Source organism: Mercenaria mercenaria, chromosome 6 (genome assembly GCF_021730395.1).
Source record: "Mercenaria mercenaria strain notata chromosome 6, MADL_Memer_1, whole genome shotgun sequence".
Taxonomy (NCBI): Eukaryota; Metazoa; Mollusca; class Bivalvia; order Venerida; family Veneridae; genus Mercenaria; species Mercenaria mercenaria.
The window spans coordinates 56,738,717-56,760,704 of NC_069366.1; the positions used below are offsets into that span (position 1 = coordinate 56,738,717).

General features: G+C 31.7%; 1 protein-coding gene across 6 annotated transcripts; it reads left to right on the plus strand.

Annotated features, from left to right (window-relative positions):
- Positions 1-6,281: 6,281 nt before the first annotated feature.
- Positions 6,282-21,684, plus strand: LOC123548825 (uncharacterized). 6 transcript variants are annotated; one of them, XM_053546018.1, is made up of 7 exons: positions 6,293-6,435; positions 7,851-7,961; positions 17,043-17,120; positions 17,759-17,845; positions 18,313-18,371; positions 19,976-20,198; positions 20,931-21,684. In XM_053546018.1, the coding sequence occupies exons 2-7, from the start codon at positions 7,929-7,931 to the stop codon at positions 20,997-20,999; spliced, it is 549 nt and encodes a 182-aa protein (XP_053401993.1). In that variant the 5' UTR covers positions 6,293-6,435; positions 7,851-7,928; the 3' UTR covers positions 21,000-21,684. The 6 variants fall into 6 exon arrangements, with proteins under 6 accessions (XP_045192323.2, XP_053401993.1, XP_045192324.2 ...); XM_045336388.2 differs by lacking the exon at positions 7,851-7,961 and having other exon boundaries at positions 6,282-6,435; XM_045336389.2 differs by lacking the exon at positions 6,293-6,435 and having other exon boundaries at positions 7,852-7,970.
- Positions 21,685-21,988: the final 304 nt, after the last annotated feature.

Here is a 21,988-nt window from a genome sequence, read left to right on the forward strand (position 1 = left end):
ATAATAGCAGACTCGGTATGATTGAGTCTGTTCATGAGAGGTAATGAAATGTGCAACACCTCTTACGCCCCCTAGCACCGGCTTAAGCGGAATTCTATTACACATATGTTGAATGGGCTCCATGATCCCAAAGGACCAGAAAATATAACAACACTAAAACATGTATGTTGTCATGATTATGAGGCATATTACATTGATCTAGTGTGTACGTGTGTTCGGGTTTAACGTCTTTTTCAACATTTTTTTCAGATATATAAATAACGGTGTCTACTTGTAGCAGTGAGCACGATGCCCAACTTTATAGTGCTGCCTCACTGGAATATCACGCCGTAGACACGTGGCATGATACCCCACCCAGTTACATTATTCTGACACCGGACTGACCAGTCCTAGCACTATCCACTTAATGCTGAACGCCAAGCGAGGAAGCTACTAGTACCAGTTTTTACGTCTTTGTTATGACGTGGCCGGGGATTGAACCCACGACCTCCCGCACTCGAAGCGGACGCTCTACCACTAAGTACCGAGGCGGTCTACATCTGAAAAATGACTGAATGCAACCTGAAGATCATTATATGCTGATATTGGAGACAGTACCCGGCCGCTTAATAGATACTTTTGTCGAATATTTTACCTGTCGGGACTACATTAATGTGGTCGCTAGTCGTTTAATAGAAAAGTCGTTTAATGGAATGAATTTTTATACTGAAAACGTTCGGGAGGGATTTTGACTGGTCGTTTAATACAAAAATCGCTTAATAGAGGTGGTCGCAAGTACGATGTTGACTGTAGTTGTTTTGGTTGTTTTAAAATTGAATGAAAGGTTTAATTTCATTGTATATATTCTTTTATGGTTGCTTTTAGTTTAAGAACTATTCTGAAGTGTGTCTTTTATCTATGTAATTTATGTATAATATATTCATAGCCTGCTTTTACCAAGATGAGATCTCGTTTGAAAAAAACAAAAACATCACCTGTCAAGGTCACAGGGACCTGAACATGGAAACAAGTTTCTGATCAATAACTTGAGAACCACTTGACTGAGAATGTTGAAACTCCATAGGATGATTCGACATGTAGAGTAGATGACCCCTATTGATTTTTGAATAACTGGATCAATAGTTAAGGTCACAGGAACCAGAACTTTAAAAACAGTTTCCAACCAATAACTTTAACTTTCCAACCAATAACTTTAGAATCATTTGACCCAGAACCTTCAATCACAATGACAGGAATTACGCAGTAGATGAGCCTTAATGTTTCTGGGGTCACTTGACTTAAAGGAAAGGTCACAGAGGCCTGAAGATGGAAAAACTCTTTCTTAATCAATAACTTGAAAATCACTTGACCCAGAATGTTGAAACTTCATATAGTGATTGGACATGCAGACTAGATGATCTCTGTTGATTTTGCGCTCATTCGATCAAAGATCAAGGTCACAGGAACCTGAACATGGAAAACGAATTACTTGAGAACCACTTGACGCAGAATTTTGAAACTTTGCTTCATAGCGTGATTTGACATGCCAAGTAGATGATCTCTATTGCAGCCAACCATAAATGTCTCTTTGTCTTTCGCTCCTATCCACTATTGACTTCTTCTCTATTACGACTATGCATTTGGGGAGACATGGGCATCTTCTAATATAAAAATTGATTGCCCTCCTTCGAAGGAGGAGGGGTATATTGTAAATATTATTGTTTGATGATGGATGTTGGTCGGTCTGTAGACCAATCGGTTTCCAGATGATTAACTGGAGAACGCTTGGGCCTAGGATCATGAGATTGGGAGATTTGTCATGACCAGCAGATGACCCCTATTGATTTTGAGTTCAGTAGGTCAAAGGTCAAGATCACATTGGCAATAGAACTTTTTTGCCAGAAAACTAGATTATGCTTTGGTCTAAGATCACATTTGATACGGAGGTCACTTAAGACTGGTAAATGACCCATAATTATTAATTTAAGATCAATACGTTAAATATCCAGTTGACAGTGACCAAATAATTTCTGTTCCTTGTCAGTTACTTCATACAAGTGTTCTACAAGCTCTTGTTATAACTAGAATCTCCAAACATCACATAATTATCAATTAGTCCATAACCTTTGCTCACATTTACTGTTATCCCCCTTGTTCCAGTAAAAGCAGTGTTTTCCAATTGATTTGTTAAAAAATGCTTATAATTCTAAAAAGATTTTGAGCAAGATTAACCAAACCTCACAAAATTTTCAATAAGCACATGAACTTTGCTCATATATTATTTTATTCCCATTGACATAGTAAAAACAGAGTTTTACCCCTTTATTTGGTAAAAAAGGGTTGAAAATGCTTATTAATCAAAAGTAGTTGAACTGGAATCACCAAACTTAGCTAACTGTTCATGCCCATTATAGAAGCTGTCAATCGCTGCCCACATCAGTCCTCTCAGTGCTTTGATTAAACAAACGAGTCGCATTTAGCAAGAATATAAGCTTACATAATACCATCGTGGACAAATATATCTTAAGAAATTTTAATGCTATTTAATAGGTATAAAATTATCTACAACACAGAAACATCAGTAACAAATTCATTTAATAACCAATTGTAATTATAGTAAATAACAATTAGAACGTAATGTTACATTATCACTGCAGGGGTCGTGCGTTTGAAGTATCCAGACGAATCGTGTTTTACCTGTTCTAACAGCGAGATCAATCGGAAATTGTCGTTCATACATGAATATCTTATGATGTTTTCATTAAACGGCAGCGTTTTTATTAAGATCTCCAGTCATTAATCAATGGGAATGTAATGAAATTTCCTTTCATATTGGGTCAGTTGATGCAGTTACAGTATTTCTCCTGTTGTTCCGTCACATGACATTTTAATCTATGCCAAATGGTATATATCTATTAATTCTTAAGCTTTCATTTTCAACGGAGAAAGTAATGAATGAAATCAAGTAGTAAAATTTTGAACTAAAATACAAATGATTAGTTTTGATAGAAGTTCGCCCCTGAAAATGCCTGATTGGGCGATATCGATTTTTTATCAGGTTAAAATTTTCCAATAGAAAGAAAGAAGGAATTTTTTTGAACAAACATTGTTTTCATTCGAATGAACGTACAACATTTATATCCTACTGAAGTGTTCGTCATTCTTTTTTCTTTACAAAGATATAAAATTATTCATTTAAAATAAAGAATTAAAGTGCCAAGTTATTAGCGCACATGTATACGTATGACATCTTTTTCTGAAAAAAAAATGCCAGCACAAGGAATCAAATTGTTTCCACTTTTATTTGCAATTACTTAGACCATGACCTTGTTCGATCAATAGCTACTGTGCAGTATATTAAGTAACAGGAAGTATTTCTGCACATCTGTAAATAAGAATATACAAGCATGGCGGCGCAAATAAAAAATTTCATTAAACGCTCTTTTTTAATACTTTGGCAACGAAACAGGTCATTTTATCATCCAGGCACACGTGTGTTCCAGCTATCTTTTAGCAGCTATAACGAATATTGTATTCAAATAAGACTAATATGAAATTAGGTCCTCCCTAAAAGGCAGAGCTCCCTTGAAAATTAAAGTCTCCAGTGCCCCATAAAAATTAAAGAGGCAGTGGCTAGGAGTATGGTAACATAACATATATCTGATGCCTCTTAAATACTTCCGTAATCCTAGCCTATCCTCATAGGTTTGTCTAGGAATCCGGAACTACCTAATCTCAGAATTACGGTACCGTAATCCTATCCACTGCAAACTAAAGAAGCAATGGCTGCAGATATCTGGAATTATGGATCCGTTTTAGGAAGTTTATGTTCCGTTACTAATTTAGATCTGTTATAATTATTTGTATTAATGATAATTCATGATATAAGTTTGTTATGTCTTAGACTGCATTAAGATTAAATCTCGATATATGAAAACTCGACAAATATTCTAAACAAAAGAAAGTACGGTAAAAATTTACATCAACACCAAGATGAAGAGTAAAGTGTATTTTAATAATTTCCGTTACTCATATTAAAACGTACTGCATTAACAATTTTGCATAAATTATTATCATAGAAACCAGTCACGAATGATAAATGCTTCAAATTGAAAAGCTTGGACGGTGAAACTTTTAAACCAAAGAGAATTTCATTAGGCAAATAGCCTAAGAAATTGTGTCTCTTTTCGTGTGAATGTTTGGAAATGAGGACTTAATTTAAACAGTTTATGTTCCAATTCTAAAGTTTAAAGAGATCAGATTTAACGTAATCCTGGGATCGTAGACAATGACTATTGTAATTCTTTATAATGTCATTATTGTCAAATTACGTTCTTTTTGGAAGGAAGAATGGGTCCAACCTTCAGGCAAAATACCGTACTACTATGACAGATGTCTGGTATGGGAGAATGACACACAATCATTTATATGTACAAAGCTTGTTTTAAGTTCAAAAGACAAACCAGTTTTAAAAGTTTGATATCTTATCTCGTGCGCACAACATCTTATCTCGAGCGCGCGACATCTTATCTCGTGCACACGACATCTTATCTCGAGCGCACGACATCTTTTCTCATGCACACGACATCTTATTTTGAGCGCTTGATATCTTATCTCGTGCGCACAACATCTTATCTCGAGCGCTCGACATCTTATCTCGTGCTCACCACATCTTATCTCGAGCGCTCGACATCTTATCTCGTGCACATGATATCTTATCTCGAGCGCTCGACATCTTATCTCGAGCGCTTGATATCTTTTCTCGTGCGCACAACATCTTATCTCGAGCGCACGACATCTTATTTCGAGCGCTCGACATCTTATCTATATATATATTTTAAGGTCAGGTCATCAGTATGACTGCCGCCGTTTTTGCTATTGTTTCATTTATACTTTTGTTTGCAGGGTATTGATTTAAACACACAAACTAAACAAAAAAGCCAGCAAAAATTTGATGATGACGGAAGGGAATATATTTAAGTCCTTGACAGAATAAAGATTTAATATGTAGGCTTCGCCCACATATCAAAGAATTTCCCCGTGTTCCCTTTATTCATGCATGTAATTTTATAACTTTTCTGACAATGTGCGATTTGATGCTATCAGTCAAACTGCGGTTAGTAGCCACTCTGACATGCAGTAAGCATCATTAATTATATTCTTGAATTTTGAAGATATGATGACCAGTTATGTGGACTCCTTTCCCAAATGATGTTATCAACTTGTATTTGTGGGAAGTTTAAATATGACATAAATAGGCGGTACCCTAAATATCTACTTGTCCGTATGTTTTTAGTGATGACCTAAATTCATGCAAAGGTCCCAAATATATAGATAAGATGTCGTGCACACGTGAAAAGATGTCGAGAGCTCGAGATAAGATGTCGTGCGCTCGAAATAAGATGTCGTGCGCACGAAATAAGATGTCGAGCGCACGACATCACGATAAAAGATGTCGAGCGCTCGAAATAAGATGTCGTGCGCACGATAAAGATGTCCGAAGTCATGAGATAAGATGTCGAGCGCTCGAGATAAGATGTCGTGCACACGAGAAAAGTTGTCGAGCGACCGAAATAAGATGTCGTGCGCTCGAGCTAAGATGTCGCGCGCAAGAAATAATTTAATAAAAAGTATAAATGCATGTCCTAAATATACCACTGTATACCACCGTATGATAAACATATATTTTTTTTTGTCGTATTAAATACTCGTATAATTTTGAAGCAATGGTATGTGTGACCGAATGAGTTTTGGTGTAGTTTGTTTAAATTCTAAATTTGAGTAATTTAAGTCTATAATTTCTATCGAACTTAATCCTCGACTCTTCTTGGAATAAAAGTAGATATCCATACATCTCCAGTTGATATAAGACGTTGTTTTTCTTTTCCTGCAATCTTTTGAATTTCCTTACAATTACAGTACTAAGGTTTCTGTCTGTTTATATTACATTGTATTCGAACGCAGTTATCAATACCCTTTTTTCCAATTATGTTTTACAATCACCCTGCAGCATTTGTCCATATTACCAAGTAAGGAGATCCAAGCAACATAAAAGGCAAAAAGACTTACTTGCGGCATTCATTTCGCTATTTATATTTAAACGCAGTTTTATCGGATCATGTTTTCATAGTATTGTAGACATTATTTGCATTAAGTACTGTTTAGATTATGATACAAATGTATCTGATAACAGATACTCTTATTTTAATACAGTAAACTTTTTTGACCGCTTAACTTGAGCCAGTATCATATCAGGTAAATCCTTTGAAGATTACAAAAATTTCATCATAAAAGGATATCCAATTATGTTTACCAGTCATCCACTTTTTGCAATAAAACTTTTGTTGATATAAATCTACATTTGAACACGGTTAGCATTGACAGTGAAGTAAGAGAGAAATTATTTGTGAAATAGTTACTAAACTGTACGACTAGGAGTACCTAAATCTGCAAAAGGCAAGTACAATTATTTTGACCGTCTCCCAGAGTTTCATATATGCATAAACATAATTGTTTTATCAATTACTGAACTAGCTAACAAATTACATTAAAAAATAGAACATCTTAACTGAACGACTGAACGTCGAGATCTGATAATTCTTCAAATATGTCAGTAAGAGTCCGAATTAGATGCGTTAATCACACAGCAAAATATATGACATTAGACAAAAGAAAGTATCAGTATTATATAGCTAACATACTAAATATTAATTTATATAATATTGACTGACAATATTCAATATTCTATACACGTTGGGATTTTTTATGTTGCATGTTTAGATGAACATCGGAAGGTTTATATAATCAATTTAAAAAGTGACTTGTATTCTGAGGTCATTTGAAGATCTTTGAAAATATTCATTAGTACTCGTATTTCTATGTTCATTTTATTAAATAAAATGCCAGTGCTGAATACTTGTATTAAGGTAACTTTATTTGGTTTGATGTGATAGGTGCCTTGCAGGAAGACGAAAAAAAAACAACAGATGTTTTAGAAAATTACCTCTACATCGATTAAAATACAACAGGAATGGGAAAAGCTAGATTAGAAATGAAAAAAAAAAATAATCACAAAGTAAAACAAAACTTAATTTCTTAAATTTTCTATCTAGTTACGATAGACTTTAGGTACTAATTTGTTTACCTTTAGATACGGCCTTACTTAAGGTATCTCGTATCTTACGGGAAGATTGAGTTAATCAAAAAATCTCTACGAGCAAGAAAAGGTGACCTTAGGACTACCATAGGACTTAAGGGACCTTTCAGTTAGTCACCCCTCAAACCATAAGTAGATAAAATCCGTCAGTCAATAACAGTATTTATTACATACTCATATTATAACTCCGTTGGGTTTCAATAGAACCTGAAACGTCAATATTTTTCCATATTGACGTTCAAATTTCATATCGGGTGTGTAACGTTATTTTGGACGTCAGTTTCATGTATGTCGTCGCGTTTAAAATTCTTATACGACGATATTTTCAGTTTCACTCAGGAATGATAACAAATGTGTATCATCTATATAATAATTGTAATGTAGATACGTATGTAATAAAGAGATTATTAGATTTGCATCAAGAAATATGCACGAGTTCTTTCGCGGAATAATATTGCGCTCCTAATGTCGCGCCATATTTCCGCTACAGAACTCGTGCATATTTCCCGAAATAAAGCTAATAACCTATAATTATGATTCTATACAAATAACAGTACTATAATTTATCATACTAGTGCAGAATATATATTTGATAATGGCTACCTGTTCATCTTGTGGATGAATGAAATCAAAGTTTGTCAAAAGTACAGGGGGAAATTTAGATATTCATAAAGCAATGTTACCTTTATTACCTAAAAAGGTTTAACACTTCCAGGATATAACTATTGTGGATAAGGAAATCCTTTGGATAACGGACCTCCTGTTAATGAACTAGAAGCAGTATGTATGGACCATGACTTTTGCTATAACAGTGGTGTCAGAAAAGGTATAAAAGGTAAAGGTAAAGGTCTTGTTTATTATAGTGTCACCCCTTTTGAAAGGGCCAGCCAATTTGGCTTATGAGACACCTTTATTGTGCGTACCAATTACCTCCCAACTCCTACCACTATACCAGGCGCCAGGTGGATAGAAGTCGGTAACCATTCATTTAACTAGCTCGCGGCTCACGAACCGGCCTTTTCGGAACGAGTCCCATGACAAACATTCCCCGGACGAACGCTCCCCATGGGGCTCGAACCTTCGACCTGCCGATCCCGAGGCGGACGCCTTAACCACTGGGCCACGGTGACCGGTTTATGTGACAAGCAAATGCATTCCAACTTATACAACACTCAATCAAAAACATTTGGAGAAAAGATTGCAAAAGATTTAGTTGTAAAACTAGCAATTAAAACGAAATACAAACTTGGACTCGGGCAAAAACAAAAATCAAAAAACAGGAAAAAGGGGCAGAGCGTCTGCTTTCAAAAACATATAGATTGTGGTTATGGTTATAAAGTTGTTTGTTGTTATGATGATAAATATACTAAACCAACACAAGTTTACAGTGGTCCTAATGCAGTTTATAAGTTTATTGAGAAAATGTTTGAGGAAGAGGAATATTGTAAGGAAATATTTAATGAAAACTTTAACAAAGATTTGAAAATGTCTAAAAGAGATGAAGCTTTATTTATAAAACAAACATCTTGTCATATTTGTGGAAAAGAATATAAGAAAATGAAAATCCAGTACGAGATCATTGTCATATAACAGGAAAATTTAGAGGAAGTGCTCATTCAGAATGTAATATTAATTTTAGACTAACACACAACATTCCTGTTAATTTTCATAATTTATAAGGTTATGATGGTCATTTCATTATGCAACAAATAGGAAAATTTTAAAAAGAAATATATGTTATTCCTAACAATATGGAAAGATACATGGCATTTATGGTAAGTGATTTGATTTTTAAAGATTTTTCAATTTATGTCTCAATCATTAGATAATTTAGTAAAAAATATTCCAGAATTTAAGTACACATCTCAAGAATTTAGTAACCATAACATTGAATTATTAAAAACAAAAGGTATTTATCCATATGATTACATGAATTTATTTTAAAAAATCAAAGAAACAAAATTACCTCCTAAAGAAGAGTTTTATTCTATTTTAAACGAAACGCACATATCTGACAACGAATACGACCATGCTAAAAATGTTTGGAATAAATTTGAAATAAAAACAATGGGAGAATATCATGATCTATATTTAAAAACTGATGTTTTACTTTTAGCTGATGTTTTTGAAAATTTTAGAAAACTGTGTTTGGAATATTATAAACTTGACTATTGTCATTATTTTAGTAGTCCTGGTTTAGCTTGGGATGCAATGTTGACTGGAATAAATCTGGATTTGATAACTGATATTGATATGTATCTGTTTATTGAAAAGGGACTGAGAGGAGGAATAAGTTATATAGGTAATCGTTACAGCAAAGCAAACAATAAATTTCGGCTTCACCAATCTTGTTTTTTAATTCTTCATGTTTAATCATACTATTTCTTAATTCCTCGTATTGCTCGTAATTTTTTTAGATTGACTCTGAATACTTCTTTTAAGTTGTCATCTGTCAAATCATATTTATTTTCAATTCCTTCAATTGTATCAACCATAGCTTTCATTTCTTCCTCAAATTTACCTTGTAACTCAACTATTAATGCTTGATTGTTTTTAAAGTCTTTTTTCTAATTCTTCAATATTTTTTACTTGTGCTTCTGTTGTCTGTTTAACAGATTTGATGTCTCCAAGATTATAGTCTTCTGTCACACTTTGTTTTTTTTAAACTTAAACCGTCTTGAAACTGCATCCCTGGGTTTATCTGGATTTCCTAAATTAATTATTTCATTACCTCCCATATCTAATGGCTTTATTTAACATTTTATTGTCAAGTTCTTTATTTCTGTGAAGAAACGATTCCGTTTCCTTTTTGAGTTTTTTTTTAAATTGTTTTATAGTGGCATAATCACCTAAATCGATATCAAATTTAACTTTACCTATACTGTCGGGTTCACTTATTTGTTTTACATCATTAAAAAACTCCCATCCTATATAATTCACGTAAAGTTTTTTCTTCATCATTAAAAACTCCCATCCTATATAATTCCCGTAAATTATTCCTTGGTTTGTCAACATATAAGAAATCATATTTTTGTTTTGTTGCATTAGCAAAACAATCGTTATCTATATTTTGTTCATTACAAATCATATTATTTTCCTTTTTACCTGGACTTTCAAACAAAATATAGTGTGAACAGTTAATTCGGATATCTTTTGGTGTTTTATAGTAAGACTGACTTAAATAAATAACAGAACAGTTTTTGTGACGTCCTTGAATAAAGTGTTTTGTTATTTCATTTTGAATCTTTTTTTCTTCACATATAGAATCATCAAATATTACTACTTTTTAATTTCAAGATTCTCACAAGGTTCAATTTCATTATTAGAATATTCAAATATTTCATTTGGATCTACTTTAATTCTTTTTGCAATTTTATTTAAGCAGTCTATTAAATCCTGATATTTAGATTGTTCTAGGTTTTTAGCATACAGGTATAATTTATCATAATAAATAAGAGGTTTTCGTAGCATATGCATTAATGTATTTGTTTTTCCTGATCCGGAAGATCCACATATTAAAACATGAATCTGGCATAAAAGGATAAAATTGCATAAAGTTATTAGATTTATCGTTTTTTGTATAATAATTTGGAATTTCCATTATAATATAATATTACATTATCTTACATTATTATATAAATGCTAGCAAAACTTAATGAAATAAGAATATGAAAAAAATGGTCGGGCAAAAGGTAAAGGCTCTTAGAGATGAAATAATGACAGAAAATATAAGAAAAGCTACTGGGCGAGAAATATATAGTGAAATTTATAAACCAATTACAGAAGGAATAGACAGTCAAAAAGAAGAATTATCAAGTCAGTTAAAAGCATTACCAGGAATCAAAGAGCAATTATCGTCACTTCCGAAAAGTATTACTGGATTAACTAAAGGATTGCAAGAAGCGGAAAAATCCAAAACACAAGAATATATACCAGTAGATTGGGGAGATGAACCTGTTGAATGGGTTCCTCAAGATGAATTTAAGAAATTAGAACATTATGGAAACAAACAGATAGGAATAACTGGAAAACCGTTACCACCAGAGAAAATAATGACGGAAGAAGAGATTAGTCAATTATCAAAGGAAGAGATTAGTGAATTACAAGAAACCTATGTGCCAATATATACGGAAGACGAATCTATTATATTCTTATCTAAAGAAAAAATTATAAAACTAGAACATAAGGATTGGGATGCGGATGACGGTGAGTATGAAGACGCTAAAGAATTTCCTGAAGAAATGGGGGCAAAACCAAATAAAAAGGATATACTTACAGTAAATGCAGATGCTGATTTGGATACTGATGTTATGAAAAATATATGGATATTACAAACCGTCTAAAATACTTAAATATTTTATTGCAGATAAATCTAATCCTAATAAAATATATATAGACCACATCCAGAGAAAAATAGGCAGTGTTACTAAGGATATCGCAAAATTAAATGGTAAAAAAGTCGGCAAATCAAATTCAAAAATTCCAAATATACAAAAAGAAGGAAAAAAATTAAAACATGAACAAGACGGACTAATAAACTACAAAAAAGGTTGGCAAATACTTATAGTATGGCTCCTACATATGGACAAGGACAATAAAACATCATAATCCATATAAAGTTTCACCAGATGGACATTATGGTAATTTAATTAAATAAACTTTATGGTCAAAACAAATTGATTACAAAGGATCAAAGAACTGGAAAAGAAGTAATTAACGTTAAGGTAGATGATGATTTAATTGATTTGATTAATAAAAGATATAACACTAATAAAAAACATTCAATACTTTCTAGAAAAATATTTAAAGAATTAACAGAAAAATCAGGATTACCTATCAATAAAAGATCCGTGAAATTTAAAAAAGTAATTAAGGGACAAGGTTATGACGTTTGTCCATGCAATCCAGAAGAACTGATTAATGACTTAAAACTTATTTGTGGTTCTACTGAAGCTGGAAATAATAATGAAGAACTAAAAATGAAGGTATTAGCATAATTGATGAACTATTAAAATGAATAAATTGTTACCAGAACAACATGAAATGTTATAAAAAAATATTTTTCTTGAATATAAATGGAACAAAATTAGTGTTATGTTATGAAGCAGTTAAAAACGATAATAAAAAATCTCCAAGCGATTTTACAGTCAGATTCAGCCGTTCCTTAATTTAAGATAAAAATAAAACTTATGCTGTTGGTTTGGATAGTATTTACACTATGGCTTACTCTTGGTATAATATTAGTGATAAATACGATAATAAAAGAATCCGTTATGATAATGGTAAAGGTTGGAAAGATATCATATTAACAAATGGTTCATACAGTTATACAGACATCAATAATTATATCAAAGAAAAATTAATAACCAATGGTGATCTTGAATTTGATAAATCAGACATTGCCCCAATAAGTTTAGAATTTGATTTAAGTAGTTTTAAAATCTTAATTTCAGTTCATGATAATTTTAAGCTGGATTTGGGAATATCAAATTTTCATACATTGCTTTGATCTGAGATTTTTTTTTTAAACAAAACTGAATGGGGAACTACGACACCAAATATAACTAACTCTGTAGATACAATTTACATTCATTGTGATCTTATTGATAATTCACTTGTTGATGGCAATTTTAGTGATATTATCTATGCTTTAAGCACTGCAGATTTAACAAGAGCTTATCCATTTACAAAAGAGCCAAACAGAGTCGGATATTCTGAAATTAATGAAAATGTTATAAATTCAATTAGAATATATATTACAGATGTATTTGGTAGAAGAATCAATTTTAATGGAGTTGAAACAAGTTTTACACTAATTCTAAAAGAAATATAAATATATAATGTACAAAAAAGTTTATGACAAAAAAAAAAGGAATATTTATGTTTACGCTCAAAATGGTTCGGGTATCTTTGACACTTTGTTTTCATCTTCTGTTGCATCTTTAATTGGTAGTGCTGGAAATACAGCTCTGGAAACTGCAGGAAAAACTGCGCTTGAAACCGGAACAAAAAAGATTGGAACGGAAGTCGGGAATTTAGCTGCTAATAAAATTACAGAAAAGATTAAAAAAATTAAAAATCCTGTAACACCTGCCGTAGCTAACTTAATTGCTAAGGAATTACAAAAAACAAATTCAAATAATGAGGAGGATAATAATAAATAAATTATTGTCAGGATCTGGGATGGACCTTGGTCCCCTGACGTCTGCGGCAGCTTCAGCTCGGCGTAAACGTATTAATAGATTAATTTATAAAAAATAAAAAAGTGTATAATATACATGTTTAGGACAAAACAGTATTGTGAAAGATAGGAACTAACTCCTATTCAATTAGATACACCTTTAATATCCGTCTTGGGAAATAATGTTAAACAACAAAAAGGTGGGTACAATTTTACCATAAATGATAGAAGTTCATATTTTGATTGGTTTAACAGTTATTTTGAAGTAAGCTTTAAAGTTAATAAACTTGCTAATGGTAATAATTATGGTGATGGAGATAAATGTGCTTTAATAATAATGCAGCTTCAATACTTGATCAGTTATTAGTAAAACAAAATGGAAAAACTGTCTATAATTGTAATAATTTAAACAAGGTAATAAATGTAAAAAATTTAGTTGAACTATCTAATGATTATGCAGAATCAACTGGAACAAATGAATTTATTTATTTAGATACAACCACTAGCACTGAAAGCAGGGATGATCAAGCCGGATTAAATAAAGGTTTCAAAATAAGAAAAAAATTAATCCAGGGTGGTAATGAGGTAAATGCTAAAATTCCGTTGAATAATTATTCTTTATCTCAGGGTTTGGAACAAAACATGTTACCCCCAAGCCAAATGCAAATAACACTCCAATTAACAAATGATGATGAATTAATTTACAGAGCTAATGATGCAGGTAGGGTAATTGTGACGAAATTAATTTTGTGGGTTCCACGTTTAATTTTTAATGAATTTGGATTTAATTTAATTTCTGAAAGATATACGAAAAGCAATAAGTTGGAAATACCTCCGAGAAACGATAACACAATCGGCAGATAAACAACAGACTAATATAACTTTTAGAAAAACACCCGGTGTAATAAAACCCGAACATGTGTTTGTTTATTTACAACGACCTGATAAAAGTAATTTACAAGAACATAACCCACATTTATCAGATACATTTAAAATTAATGCAGCAAATGATAATTGCAGGCTGAAATCTTGCCGTCTTGAAGTTGGTAATGGTGTTTTTTATCCCGAAACGGAATATACAAGTATATCAAGAATTTATGATGATGTTCTTAATTATTCTTATAAACAAATTAATAAAACTACTGGAAGTCTCTTAAATGTTTGAAATTTTAAAACATTGTTTGGATTTGTTCATTTTAACTTAGAATTTAAAAAGAAGGAATTGCAGAAGATCCTAAGCATATTACATTAACAGCTAAATTAAATTTTCGGCCAGCAGCTTATATCCGTGTTTACGCAATTGTATTGTATTAAGAAACAGTTTAAATAAATACTATTGGATATGAACTTGTTATTGTTTAAATAAAATATATATAAAATATATAATGACATCAAATTATATCGAATATAAAGTAAATTTAACAGATGGACAAAAGAAAAACTTAGCGAAAGCTTACAATGATAAAATTCTATACCTTTAGATTGAAATATGAACAATTGCATGGAACCTTTCCTTTACATTTAACAAAAGCACAGATTAATCAAATTGAAAAGTCTATTAGGAATAAGAAGGGATTAGACATTACAATTTCAAAAAAAAAAACAAATGGTCAGTCATGTTCAAAATGGAGGATTCTTAGGAGCTTTGGCTGGTCTATTAGGTCGAACAGTACTTCCGGTAGCTGCAAAAATGCTCCAAAAATATTAGGACCGTTAGGCGTCGGGGCTTTGTTTGAACTTGCCAGTACTGGTGTTAGTAAAATACTTGGAAATGGTATGATTTCGGTAGCGAATGATAAGAAATCATAATATCACCATATCTTACACCTAATCAAAGAAAACAATTAAGGGAAACTGGTGTAATAAAACTAACTCAAAAACAAAGACAAGATGGTGGATTCTTAGGTATGTTGGCTGCTAGTTTGGGTATTCCTCTTATTACCTCCCTTCTTAGTGGAAAAGGTATACAAATTGATTCTCAACGAAGACCTTACAGACGAATTCCTATAGTAAAAAAAAATAAAATTTATAAACAAAACCTATTTCTAACTTTAAAATTGAACAATGGGTAAAGCAATTAAAAATTAAAAACTTTAGGGGTGTATTTAGTAAAAATAATCTACCAAAAAAAAAGTTAAAGAAGGAGTGCGGAATTATCAATTTAGATAGTTCTATCGGACCCGGAACACACTGGGTTTGTTATGTAAATAAAATATACTTTGACCCATTCGGACTTCCTCCACCAAAAGAAGTAATTAGTTACATCCTGGATGTAAAATACAATTACATACAATATCAAGACAAAACAAGTATATTGTGTGGTTATTATTGTTTATTTTTCATTAAAATGTTACAAGATGGTATAACAATGTATGAATTATTGTACAAAATACTAAGAGTAAACAATGTAAAACAAAATCAAAACACTATCACTTCCTATTTCACACATTACTAACACCGCTAGAGATCTTCAACCATGCGTATGATTATGGTATAATCCTACGGTTGAATGATTTCAACAACATGAAAATATCATAACATTCAGTCATGCGTAGGATTATACCATAATCAAACGGTTGAATGATTTCAAGAACATAAGGGTGTCATAACATTCAGTCAAGCGTATGATTATGGTATAATCCTACGGTTGAATGACTTTAGACAACCAGAGGTTTTCACAGTAATTTGTTTAAACATGTGGGTTTTTTTTTTATTTGCCAGCATTGGTCAGTTTAGGTCAAGGGTAAGGGTCAAAATGAGGCTAAAATGCGCCCATACCATCATAATATAAACTACTTCCGTATGTCACAGAATCCGTAAGTAGATAAAATCCGTCTGTCAGTAACAGTATTTATAAATCTATACAAATAACAATACTATATACTAGTGCAGAATATATACGTTTTCCGTAAGTCACAGAATCCGTAAGTGGACAAAATCCGTCTGTCAATAACAGTATTTTTAAAATCATAACAAATAAAAGTACTATATACAGAATATATACGTTTTCCGTATATCACAGAATCCATAAGTAGATAAATCATTATCATTTTTAGAAATACACGCTACTGTAAATAGAATCCCGAAGCTTGTGACATTTCATAAAAAATATCATCGTCAGAGTAATAGTTAAAACTTATTTATAACTATTAATCTGTACCGGAGCAGCGTACCACCAAAAATGCTAATAATCTTCACCCCTCCAAAGACTGATAAACAGTAACACATTCGCAAGTTATTATAGGATCTAGTTGCTTTGTGTCGCTATCATTTTAGAAGCTTTAAGCTACTACTTTAGTATCAAATAAAATTTATATAACCTTTATGAGCTTTCACTGCTACCTTATATATCTATATTATTGGGGCAGTTTATCGTTCCGGCCATTTCGGTAATAATGTCTGATTTAAGTCGATGCCTTCCCGTACCTTATACCGTAAAATACACGCCTACGTATAGGGAGATGCAAATACAGCCGCATTGTTCAGAAATATTGTCAAAAATAGTTTGCCACGAGAAAAGAATGTTTCAAATATGTATCTCTTTTCGTAATTCTCATTTCCGTACCAAAAAAAAATATATTTTTTACTGACAAAGAAAATTAAATTCATTTCATCTGATTTATTTTGATATTTTCGCTGCAGTTTAATACAAAAATTATATTATAGTTGTTTTTTCTTTGAATTATTTGTATACCAAAAAAAGAAAACATTATTTGTTTTCTTCAGAAATTCGCAATGGAAAAGGTACTCATCGTTATCATAGTTACAATGAGTCTGATTGTTTTGACAACATGTCGATTTGAGGTACGTTCACAAACCTTTCTTTCTAATCTTTTTACGATTTCACTTAAAATTAGATTCATCTTTATATGTAACCTAAAGATATAATTTGATAATTATATAAACTAAATGTATATGTACAAATGCAATCACAATTGCATGTCTTAACTTAAAAAATGTGGATGTCATTTGATAAAAAAAACTTACAGTTTTGTTAGTGGCATTTCATATTCATATTGTGTTTTATATATATATATTAATGCTGTATTTAAACCACATATTCATTGCATATTTACAGAGATACTGGGTAGATCTTGTAATTATTCATATTACCAAATATGAAATTTGGACATAATTGATCTTAAAACAATATTGACTTTTAACTTTGATATAGTCAATATCAGTTTAATAAGGACTTAATGCAGAAACACTTAACAGTACTCACAAAAGCTAACGAAAAAAAATATAAGCTTGCACATTGATTAAACTTGTAAAAAATAAATTATTTACATAAAAATATTATCAAAGTATCATTGCTGTAATATTGGTACTTTAAAAACCAATATCTGTAACATATCATAACCGTTCAATGCACCAACCAGAACAATCCAGCATACTTGAATGTTGTAAAACTATTGTGTGACTGGCCAATCTGTTTGTAGAGTTATGACAGCGAGGAGGAAGCTGGAACAGTAGTAGCTATCGTCAACTGGATGAGTGCCATATGCGGAGCAGAGCATGAGCGAATTGTAAATTCTTTTTCAGTTTCTATTTGTAAAGCGCCGCACAACTTTTACGAATAGATACAATGGGACAAATCATAGCAAATTCGAAAAGCAAAGTTCACGCAAAATAAAAGAAATTTCCAGTTTACCAAATAACATCTTCATTTTACTTAGTATGATTTACTTCGTCCTTAACTTCACCAATTCTAAACTCAATCTTTGAGCCTAAAACTGAATTATTCAAGATGTCCTTGATAATTTCTTAATAATGCTTATAACATCAAAATGAATCTGTTAACCTTAATCATAGAAAAAACTTTAAGATTACTTAATCGCGTTTCAAGGTCGATGAAGCAATTGTCTAGGACATAATTTGTCATTAACTGGTATCAGTATTCTTATTCACTCAATTCAAAATATTTATTCCAATGATCTTATATCATTCATTTATAATGTTTTAGTATACTGTTAATTTCTATATATTATATTAGCCCAGCACGGACTTTGGAACTTTCGAGACACACTTAAATGACGGTGTAATGTTATGCATGTAAGTATAACATTTTAAAGTACTTTGAAATCTTGCGTTATAATTCGCGAAATTTTGTTAATGCAAATATATATTTGATATCATTAATTTTACTGGACAATTCTTGTAGGAAACAAATTATAAGTATATTCTTAGAATAAGCTTTCTTTCATTGTAAAACTTTAAGCATATTTTGTTATTAAATGTGTTACAGAAGTTCCCTTTTTCATATATTTCGCCCTTTGCACTTTTCGGTGGTGTTTTAACAGCTGTTTGAATGTGGATCAAAAGACATCAATGTTCCAACAAAAGAAAAACGAAAGATAAAAAGTCTATAAATATAAGTACTGCATAGTATTATGGTATTATATAGTCTGTCCCACCTAATTTTTGACCTCCAATAATTTTTTTATACCATAAGTAAAATCATAAAAAATAGCATCGCTAACACCAGAAGGTTAATATCTCTAGGGATCTTTTTCATTTCTTTGAAAAAATGTAAAATGAAGTTAAAAATCAAGATTTTATGGCTTTTTCCCATAGACTTGCATTGTTAAAAGACGTGACGTCCGTTTAAAGATGGCGGCGTCCATACAAACGTCATTTGGGGATTTGCTGTTTTTAGTAGTATGTAAATTTTGGATGGAAACAAATACAATGTAGTATATGTAATTTATAGGGGTGTTAAAGTCAGTATGTCATGATGATTTTAGGCACTTTCACACTTCCTCAGAAACACCTGTAGCATAAATGAATGTCATGATGACTTTAGGCACTTTCACACTTCCTAAGAAACAATATTTATTGCAAAGTCATGATGATTTTAGGCACTTTCACACTTCCTCAAAAACACCTGTAGCATAAATGATGTCATGATGATTTTAGGCACTTTCACACTTCCTCAGAAACAATATTTAATGCAAAGTATTTATTTGCCCGACACATCTTAACATGATCTGTCGCATTCAATGGTGTCATTGTCAGGAAGATGAAAAAGGCTGATCTGTGAACAAATTAACACAGTTTAAAATCAGAGTGTCTAAGTTTGCATGAGAAACAATATTGAATAGTTTTTCTAGTTTTGAAAATCTCAACTGAGACTTGAACTCAAAAGGTGTACACGAGGCTCTTAGTACCTTTTCAAAACCACTTAAATAAGAATGAACAGTGTTGACCAAATTTCCATAGAAATTCTCCTTTGTATTCTTTTTTTCTCGAATGTTTGGAGTCTCAGATTTATTAGACCATCGGGTTGAAACATGGCTTATGGCTTATAGCTCTATTATTGGCGATAACTCACTTGAGGGAAAGTAATCGCATTAAATACTTGTCCTAATTCACCCAATGTCAGATCAGTTTCATTTGTATGTTGCTATAAGTGTTTGACATTTTGTCTAGAACAAATTTTACAGTCTAGTATTAGACAAAATACTAATGCATCACCTATGACAAACTCGAACTCGCTTACCCTAAAATTCTGGTTATCGCAAAGAAATTTTCTAGTCCCGTCCCGGAAACACGTACACAAGTATGAATACATGTAATTTTGTGATAAATGTTATAAAATTGCAACTGGTGTGTATATCCAATGATTGTTTCAAACAAGTAAACATTTTGATTGGCAGATTAATAAACAAGTTGCTAGAAGATGACGGTAAAAGACCTGTAGTGATCCAGAAGCATGTAAGTTTAGCATCACAAGCAGTGGCAAATATCGAGAACTTTAACAGCGGATGCATGTACTATGGTATGGCGAAAGAGCATACCTTACAAGCAGGTGATTTAATGGATGGTAGAAAAGACCAGTTCGTCAATGTATTACATTGCCTCCACAATTTAGGGTTTATTGTAAGTATACGATGTCGTTTGAACATTTCGTTTGTACATTATTTTATTGTGATAGTATTGTTGAACATTTCGTTTGTACATTATTTTATTGTGATAGTATTGTTGAACATTTCGTTTGTACATTATTTTATTGTGATAGTATCGTTGAACATTTCGTTTGTACATTATTTTATTGTGACAGTATCGTTGAACATTTCGTTTGTACATTATTTTATTGTGATAGTATTGTTGAACATTTCGTTTGTACATTATTTTATTGTGATAGTATCGTTGAACATTTCGTTTGTACATTATTTTATTGTGATAGTATTGTTGCAAAGGATTATGTCTTCTTCACTTTTATTTAGGATTTTAATCTTTTTAGCATGTTTAGTTTTCATTATTAGAATTATTATAAGATTGGAATTAAAAGAATTCTACAAAATTAATCATGATGTACATCAATGATGATATGTGTGTTCTAGAGAGTGTATTAAGATAGCCGTATGTGTAGTTTATGCTATATTTAATATGTTATTCTTTATTCCGCGCTACATTACTTTTAGGCGACTTTCACACCATGAATTCTTTCTTGTAGTTACATTATATCTAAAGTCAGACATGTACTCCTAAAACAAAATTATCAACTGTATTTAAAACAAAATTAGATATATAAATTGTTTGTAAAACCTATAGTAATGTTTATTTACTTTCTAAATGTACAATAACCTCTACTAATTCATTGTTCTTCAGGCAAACTCGAAGGGCTATAAGCCATTGTACCTTGGGAGAAGGACGATTACAACAGATGACTTCACATGATTTTGATCAAGTGATCTTCATATTTCACGTGACATGATCAGTATCTCCCAAAATATTTCTGCCTTTTTATACCTTAAAGTCACTGGCCTCCAGATTTGGCTAAAATAATCTTTCTTTCAAACTGAATTTGTGTTTGTAAAATATTTTAAAGTTCCAAATGAAGAAAAAAAGATGACCGCTTCGGGATTCTAACCCCGGACCGCCGCGGCAATAAAGACATTTTCCCGTCATCGTAACCAATAGCGCTATAGCTGAAGTAGTGAATAGTGACTTCAAAATATAGATATTTATAATCGAGATAGTTTACCTGGAGTAAAAGCGTGACAAACGCTTTTCGATTTTCATCGTAAAAAGTAGTAAAAACAGCAAATTCTCATGTATTTCCGTAACATAAAGTTTGTCAGTAATGTTAAGTTTTAAAGCCTTCTTAAGAAATATAGCATTTATTTCAAACTATCTGAAAAAAAAAAAATTTGTTGTCGAACGATCTGGAGGCCAGTCGCTTTAAGTTGCATATCTTTATTCGCCTAGATGTAAACAATTTTGTGATGTTCTTTCTAGTATTCAAATTAGTTTCCGTTAAAGCTACCGTTTCTGATTAATCCTTTATATTATCTGTTTTTGTTAACCGACCTTTCATGTTAATTAAATTGCTTGCAAAAAAAATAGATTATTCATAACACCAGCAGTTTGTTTGTATATCTACTGCTCCTTTAAACTTTACGATTGATTCGCCGATACAATGACGACAATGACGTTTAAAGCCGTCACATTACACATGTACTCAAATACTGTTTGATGTCTTGAGTTCCTATACATTAACGTTTACAGACTAAAGCTAATTTGACTTAGGAATCTTTGATGAAATTTACTGACCTTGCCTGCAAGTTCATTTCTAAATAACAATAACAGACAAGAATGATAATTTAGCTCATACTATACAGTCTTCAGTATATGTTGAAATAGAAAAGGTGGAAACTTAAAAAACT

Bases quoted from the DNA above. Each gene is read 5' to 3' on its own strand.
- LOC123548825 (XM_045336386.2), top strand. From the start codon at position 10,804: ATGAAAAAAATGGTCGGGCAAAAGGTAAAGGCTCTTAGAGATGAAATA. The intron at 11,342-17,042 runs GTGAGTATGAAG...TGTTTTCTTCAG, and splicing joins GGATTGGGATGCGGATGACG to AAATTCGCAATGGAAAAGGT.